This window comes from Buceros rhinoceros, unplaced genomic scaffold (assembly GCF_000710305.1).
Source record: "Buceros rhinoceros silvestris isolate BGI_N320 unplaced genomic scaffold, ASM71030v1 scaffold35774, whole genome shotgun sequence".
Taxonomy (NCBI): domain Eukaryota; kingdom Metazoa; phylum Chordata; class Aves; order Bucerotiformes; family Bucerotidae; genus Buceros; species Buceros rhinoceros.
In genome coordinates this window covers 34,471-42,271 of record NW_010408302.1, presented here as the reverse complement: position 1 = coordinate 42,271, position 7,801 = coordinate 34,471, and the positions used below count along the sequence as shown (strand labels likewise).

Here is a 7,801-nt window from a genome sequence, read left to right as displayed (position 1 = left end):
CTGCATTCCTGCCTTTGGAGTTTTCAGCTACCATTAGCTTTGAGTCGCAGGGGGACTGAGTGAGGCTTTGGCAATGCTTTCCTGTATCCTGACAGCAGCTGGGGAAGCAGAGAGCCCATACCTGATATGGACAGTGCTTCTCAAAGGAACTTTCACGCGTGACGCATGGAAGGGCAGGGTGCTGAAGGGCAACTGTTAGTCCTCAGCTGGGAAGTGATGTTGAAGGAGACATCTAATGCTGGGTAAATGATCCATAAGTACTCTCACAGGAGACAAAGATGCTGTGGTTTTAAGATGAAATTCCAATGAGTTACACAGGAAAGAAATGGATTCTTCCCGTCAGCGCAGTGTGCATAGTGCTTAGCTTTTTGGATGAATCCTGTTCCATCAGAAAGACATTTCTGTTTCATACTGCAGGGAGTAAGAGGATGTGGGGTGCCAGACAGAAGGGGTCTAAGAACCCTTCTTGGAGGTCTAGGCAGTGCATCTGTTGATGATTAGGGGTGGGGGGTGTTTGTGTTTGCACATACATACACCTAGAAGTCCAAATTTGTCACCGATTTAAAAACTCTTATATAATTAAGCATTAAAATTTAGTCTAAATACTTTGGTATATTTGTAAAAATAATTTTTATATGCATTTATACATACATACACACAAACATATATAGGCTTGTAAGGCAAATAGGAATAAGTCAAATATTTTTTTCAAAAAGAATTTAATGTTACTGGTTTTATTTAAGAAACAAATATAGAATTATAGCTCTCAGGACTTCAAAATCTTGAAGATACTCTACTTCCTTTAATATACTTGAGAAGCAGAATTAACTTTACTGCTTTGTCTTGATCTTGACTGCAGACATTTAGAGTTACACAGACTATAGTAAAAGAGACAGTAAGATTACTGTAGGTGCATGAACAATGATAGCACTTGAGAAAGAAGTGCAAGTTCTTTTGAGGCTTTTAAACTAGACTGTTTTAAGTAACATCTTATTTTAGCTGCTTTTTGGGACATGGTTGTGGTCCAAGATGTAGTGGCTTGAAAAAGGAAGGAAGGGAGGGCTTGAAATAGGCCTCTCCCCCTTAGTAGCATATGCCTCTCGGGTGGAATTGGAAAGGGCAAGAGGTCTCATGTTGCAGGGTCATTTGTGTATTTCCTTCAGCCTTTGGCATGTCACGGGGCGTTTGCTGTGGGATCTCAAACTACATCTTTTCTCTTATAACCTTTGCTGTCAGATTTAGTTCCTTTATTTGCTCCTTGTAGAGTTATTTTACATGACATTAAGGTTAAGTAGAAGCTTTTATTACTGGTATTTTTGATGTGTATGAATAACCTCCATTCAGAAACAAATTTGTCAACCTTTTTTAAAGTGTCTGTTGTAATTTAAGTGTGAAGGGAGGTTTTCATGGGGGGAAAAACTAGATGTAGTGCACCTTCTCCAAATAGAAATTCAAGGACTGCAATATATACCTCTGCGCATATATACACGTGCATGTGTATTTAACATACATAGCTGACAGCTGAAGTAAGATATTTTGAAAAAGAGTGATGATGATTGCCAGTGACTTGGACAGAAGCATGGAGATTTGTATTGCAAGCCTGCACTCTGCCAGTTCATTTTTATTTGAGGATCCTTTGTGCCATTCTCTGCACCCTCTTCTGGGCAGTGCTCTTCCTCTGCGCCCCAGGCAGCACTCTTCTCCACCTCACACATTCATGCTCAGATAGATAGGCAACCATTTACTTGAAAACAAACAAAAAACAATCCCTCACATTCATTAAAAAAAACCCGAACCACAATGAAAAGGTCAGTTTCCTTGTGTTACATGTTCTGTATTAAAGTCAATGCTTATATTACCTGTACTCGTGACGTGTCTGAGGACCCCACACATTCGTGCAACTCCACTGCATTCAGTGCTCCTCTTCACGTGGATCAAATCAGTGCTGTGCAGAAAAGTTTGCTGAGCTCCAGATACAATAGTGTGAAAAGTGAAGACTTGGATAGAAGTACATAATGCTCATAGGGAGTATTTAACTGGTTATCTTGACCGCTGCCGCTCTTTTTGAGAAAGCTGCCCGTGGAGAAGTTTGTCCACACTGTAAATGCTCAAAGTTCGAAGTGTTAATGTAATCAAAGAGCTTTTCAAATGTTTTTCTACTGACAATATAGGCATATATTAGGGTTTTCCTTATATTTTATTTTGCCCAATAACCCGATCATCAGGTCGTGTTTTAATACTAATATTGTCATACTATGTAATTCTGTATTAACTATATACAATTTGTGACATTGCGTATAGAGGGCTGTTGCTGATTTTAACAGAAAGGTAGGCAGTTGTGCACCTAGCAGAGGAGAATATTAACTGCGGGAAGGTTGAAATTGGGGTAGAAAATAGAAATGCATACAAACTGGCCTATTTGTGTTTCTGTGGTGGGTGTTAGGCAAATAGGAAGAGTTATTTTGGCTGCTCTGCAGGACATGCTAATTTAGAACATTAAAAATAAAACATGGTATTTCACATACGTGTGTAAATAACGCAATCTTAATTTAATAGGCAGGTAGCTGGTAATTGTCTAGGAGGAGTGAATTTCTAGCTTAGTGTCTAAAGTTATTTGAATTTTTTGGATGGTCTGTTGTATTATGTAGTAAGAATATTCTGCTTAACTTTTTATCCACCAAAATGATTTCTAAAAAATATTTGAACTTGGTTTTCTGTTTAATGCAATACAAACAAAAAAATTGGTTTTACAGAACTTGCTAGACACAAATTTTATGAATTTTATTTAGAATGGAACTTTGCCTGCCAGGACAGCTGTTTCATCTTGCATGCATAGGTGTCTATGAAATGGGAGAGAAAAGACAAGAAGTAAAGAGAGTCTGAAGAATGGCTTTGGACACGAGTGGTGTCAGGTAACTGAATAAATAGTCCAAGGAACAGAGAAGATGGGATCAGTTTGGGTGGTCTGGGAGTCTTAGTGTTCTTCTTGATGGTTGCAACAAATGTCTGCAAAAATGTAGGCTTTGGTTTTTTTTTTTAGAGAGGTGAATAACTGAGGGAGCAAAATGAAGATTAACAACCTAGACTGATTATTTGAGTGGGAAGTGTCAAAGACAGTAACTACTACAGTGGAGATAATTAATCAAAAGAGGGGTTGATCTCCCACTGTTTGGGTAAAGGTGCTTTAGTAAAGCCATGACAGTGATGATTTTAAATTGTCAGTATTGAGTGAAGTAATAAACGGTACTTGCAATAAAAGCATGGCAGTATGCTCAGCAAAGGTTCAGTGAAATATTGGATGCTTGGTCAGTGAAGATTTTGGTGCTTCGTGCCCCCTGTCCCGTAGACACTACCCAAGTGCATGGTCATCCTCAGTAAGAGCTGTTGAGGTTTGCAATGCTCTTTTGTCTCAAGTCTAGAATAAATCAAGTTACCAATTTATAAGGCATGCTGCAGGGCTAATCTCAAGTTTGTTCTGCCTGCTGCTGGAGAGAGGAGGATTGTGCTACAGGCAGAAAGGATTAGCATTCATTAGTTCTGAATCAATTAGCAGGGAACACCATACATGCTGTCCAGGAGGTGCTGTAGCAGACTATTGATTTTTTTCTTCACACACAGACACTCCCGGCATCACAAAGAGAGTTTATTTCCTGAGCAATTTAGAAATGGAAAAAAGCTTTAATTGCAGATGTTCTGCATCTTTTTCTTCACTAAAATTTGATGGGTTTGAGGAATAAATCAGGATTAAGAGGAACTTTTAAATTGTGGAAGAAATGTGTTTTAAAGTTGGCTGTATTCAAGTGGTTATATGCCATAAATTTTAAGGAAGTGGTTTTCATTTTGAAATGCAAAAAGGTGGTTTAGGAAGAGGGGAAAAAGAAAGCTTAATAAAATTAAGCTGTTTTGTGAGGAACCACACACATGTAGTACCTACGTTAAACCAGGGAGAAATCAAAACATGTCATTTTAAATAGGTTTACATGCTTCTGAAACTGAACTGTCAGATTGAATCTCTTTCAAATCTGAAACGGAGTTCTTTGAAAGTCTTTAGGTAAGAATCTGCAGAATCTGAAGCAGCTCTGCAACACCATTGTTAGAAGTTTGCAAGACAGTCCTTCAGCACGGCTAATGGAGTATTTCCTGCATGCAGGATCGGTGGCGCTCAGCTCAGATACTACTCCAGTTTCTATCTACTGTTGTATTTTGAAAAGTTAATCTTCCTACTTCAATTTCATATTTTGTTTCCCCTTAGGACAATTAACAGACTGCTGAACAAAACTCCAAATACCTTTTCTAATAATTTAAAATTACACCATTAAATGCAAATATACCTTTTAAACAGCATCACCACTAAATGCAAATAACATGTCTACACATTGTTGATGGATTATTATTGAATAAACTTAAGGTCTTCTTTATAGATGTTCGATGCTCTAGTAGAACAAATCTGACAGTTATTTTAGTTCAGTATTTCATGTTGTATCTGATAGACTTTTGAACATGGGCATGGTTTCTAGAAAGTGATATCAAGGAGAAAAGCAGAGACAAATGGAATTAATCTACCTCTGTGGACTGTGAATATGTAAATGTAAAAAAATACTTTGTACAACCCGATGATTTCTGATTTGGGACTTGTAAGTTCTAGAAAAGTGCTTTATTAAATCTCTCATATTTTTACATAAAATATCAGCCAGTGCCGTAAGAAGTAAAGGCACTTAGCACCTTGCAAAAGTCAACTTGTTGCCACATGCTCTCATAATGCAATTTACTTTCTTTTTCTGTGGTTTTGCAGGCAGGAGCTTCCCAGGTGATCTTCACTAATCCTCTGGAGATTGTAAAAATTCGGCTGCAGGTAGCAGGAGAAATTACTACAGGACCCAGAGTCAGTGCCCTCTCTGTTGTAAAAGATTTAGGCCTTCTTGGTCTTTATAAGGTTTGTATTTCTGCTTTATGTTTTGTGCTTAACTTTTACTTTGTTGAAACAAACCTGCTAAAAACAAAGACATCTTTTGAATTTAAAACCAATCTCTTCCTGCAGGGCAGCCCCACAGTGGAAAACTGAAGAAACCCCACTTCTATATTAATGGCAGTGGGATACAAAAAAATACTTCCCCTTTCTATCCAATGGGCTTTTATGCCAAGCTACAGGGAGTCTGGTATTGCAGACCTGCTGGCTTCTGCCACTGATCATTTCATTTGGTGGGGTTTTGTGAAAAGTTTTTTCACCTTTCCCTGCGTGTTTTTCTCACACTTATTTTTAATCTGTGTTATCTCTATTGGTATCTCTGCAGCAGGATATTCTCTTTGTCTTAATAATTTGATGGCAGTGAAACAGTAGTGTTTAGTAGGATTCAGATTTTTAAGTGGTGGGATTTGTCAATAACAAGTTCCACTAAAAAAAAAGCCCATACTGTACTGTGCTTCAGCAGAATGCCAGTCAACAGATTCCTTCCCTGCAGGTATACTTACTGCTGTCATTACAGATCAGATGTAATGGAGCAGAAGCTATTAGTTTTTTTTTAAAAAAGGAAGAGTATTTCTTCCTGTATCTTTTGCCAGTGCAAGGGGTAATAGGTAAATTCAGCAGTTATATTAGCTGTGCACTTACAAAACATCGTTTCATGTGATTTGTCCATATCCCTGCAATAATACTGTAAAAATGTGCAAAGGCGCTTTTAGATCTGAAGCTTTTGCTTTGAATTCATCAGATGAGATTCATGACCATTCTATTTCCTAAAGATCAAAATCATCATTTCTGTTTGCAGTAATTAAACAACTGAGCTTACTAAAAATTCTGCTGTTCTTCAGAATTGTGTTATCATATGCAAGTGACTGTAAGAACTCATTTTAGAGCATAAAGCATCTGTGGGGAAATAACTGAAGGAACAAGTTTCTCTTTATCAGGTCTTCGTTTATGCCACGTAGGGTTTGTAATGTGTAATGTCTGCTTATGTAACTACTGGGTGACCAGCCTCAGGTGGGTCCATGGTGTGGAGGCTTCTGGCTTGGAGTATACCAGTTGGGTATTTAGGCAAGGAGTGGTGTTTTTGAAATGTGCATACTGTCGGGGTATGCAAATGGATTTCTTGACATACAAGAGCTTATTGAGCTTTTTACAGAAGGAATTATTCTAGTTGGTAACAGACTGATGACAGAAGTTACTAAAAGAAGAATATTAGATGTTATGAGTGGCGCTCTGTTTTCACAGCATGCAGTTCTGTTAAGGACCTCTTTAACTCTAGGTTCTGGCCAGGAACTATTCTTTGCAGTCTTATCCTAGGCGACTAGTTTTGTCTCCCCCTATCTTCCCCTGACTAAACAGCTCTCGTTTTGGAGGGGTTTTCGTCTTTTGGCTAATCTTCCAGTGCAGCTTCTTCAGTCAACCAGGTAACGATCAGTGGAGATCAGTATGAGGTCTTACAGTCCTCACTCACATTTTAGTAATGCTTTTGTGTTGGAAAAAATGGCATGCAAGGGCTTGTCTTGCTGTTTCTGTGGTTGCAGGTGGTTGTTAGCAGGATGTTAAGGGCAGACTTTTGTCACCTCCTTCATTGCATTTGCACACATCGTATAGAAAAGGAATTTATCCTAGTTACTGATGTCAGGATTGATGCAATGTACTGCTTAGCAAAATTAGACATGAACCTTGAATCTTCCTCCTTCTAGAAACTTACTTTAAATGTGCTTTATTCTTTTTTCAAGTTCAACCCTACATCTTCTTGAGACATTTTATTTTCTATTATTTACCTGGCAGATCAAAAGAGTTGGTACTTCCTGGGCTCACGCTGCTCGCTGGATATAAATTTTAACATTATTTACAAAATTAATTTCTATTATGTCTTTTCTGTGTGACAGGGTGCCAAAGCATGTTTCCTCAGAGACATTCCCTTTTCTGCAATCTACTTTCCTGTTTATGCTCACAGTAAACTGATGCTTGCTGATGAAAATGGCCATGTGGGAGGGCTTAATCTCCTTGCAGCTGGAGCCGTTGCAGGTAATTTTGCAGAATGTTTTCTAGAAGTATTTTTTTCCTTTGGTGAGTAATATTTAATATTCATTCAGTAGCCCCCTATAAAGGAGGGGCACTGTACCATTGTATCTGATTTAATCTAAATTTGATCACTGTTATCCCTAGTGGGAGGCGACGTAGTTTTGATGAGAGCTAATTACATTTGCATAATGTGGATAAACAGCGTAATGCAGCTCAGCAACTTGTAGTCAAATTTGATCTGTCTGTCTCAATGGGGCTTTACTTGTTACTCTGCTCTCAGAGTTGAAGGCTAATTTGAATCTTTGATGAACATAAAATGAGAGATCATAAGAGCTAAGAAGAAAATGACTTATCTAGTTTTGGATTACTGAATAACTGAGGAGAAACTTTATCCAAATGCAATTGCTAAAAATAGGGCATTAGTTTGTAAAGAAGCTGAAGTTAAAGTATCATATTCTGAAATATATTTTAAGGCTTCTCAGAAATGTTTAGTATAAAGAGAATACGCAGCTGTGATTAAAAAGTTGTTTCTACTAAATGGCAGGTGGTATAAAAATACTAGAGGTAGAACTGTAGTGCTGGATATTGAAAAATGTGGATACAGATGACCAGATTCTGCACTGCCAAGGATTAGGTCACTAGGGTGAAAACCAGGTATCTGCAGCCTCTCAATCGTGAACAATTCAGTGTTGGAATCTGCACAGTTTAGAAACATCATTGGGCTGAACAGAACTTTTGTTGCTTGTTACAGTCACAAGGAATCCTTAGATATACACATCAGTCGGCCACAAGCCATCTGTGTGTAAAGAG

At 38.1% G+C, this 7,801-nt stretch overlaps 1 protein-coding gene across 1 annotated transcript in view; it reads left to right on the top strand.

Annotated features, from left to right (window-relative positions):
- Positions 1-7,801, top strand: part of LOC104492286 (calcium-binding mitochondrial carrier protein Aralar1) — a 38,564-nt gene that overhangs the window by 27,457 nt on the left and 3,306 nt on the right. Inside the window, exons 11-12 of the mRNA XM_010134822.1 lie at positions 4,793-4,933; positions 6,856-6,994. Of these exons, the coding sequence (XP_010133124.1) occupies positions 4,793-4,933; positions 6,856-6,994 (280 nt within the window). The remainder of the gene's footprint in view (positions 1-4,792; positions 4,934-6,855; positions 6,995-7,801) is intronic.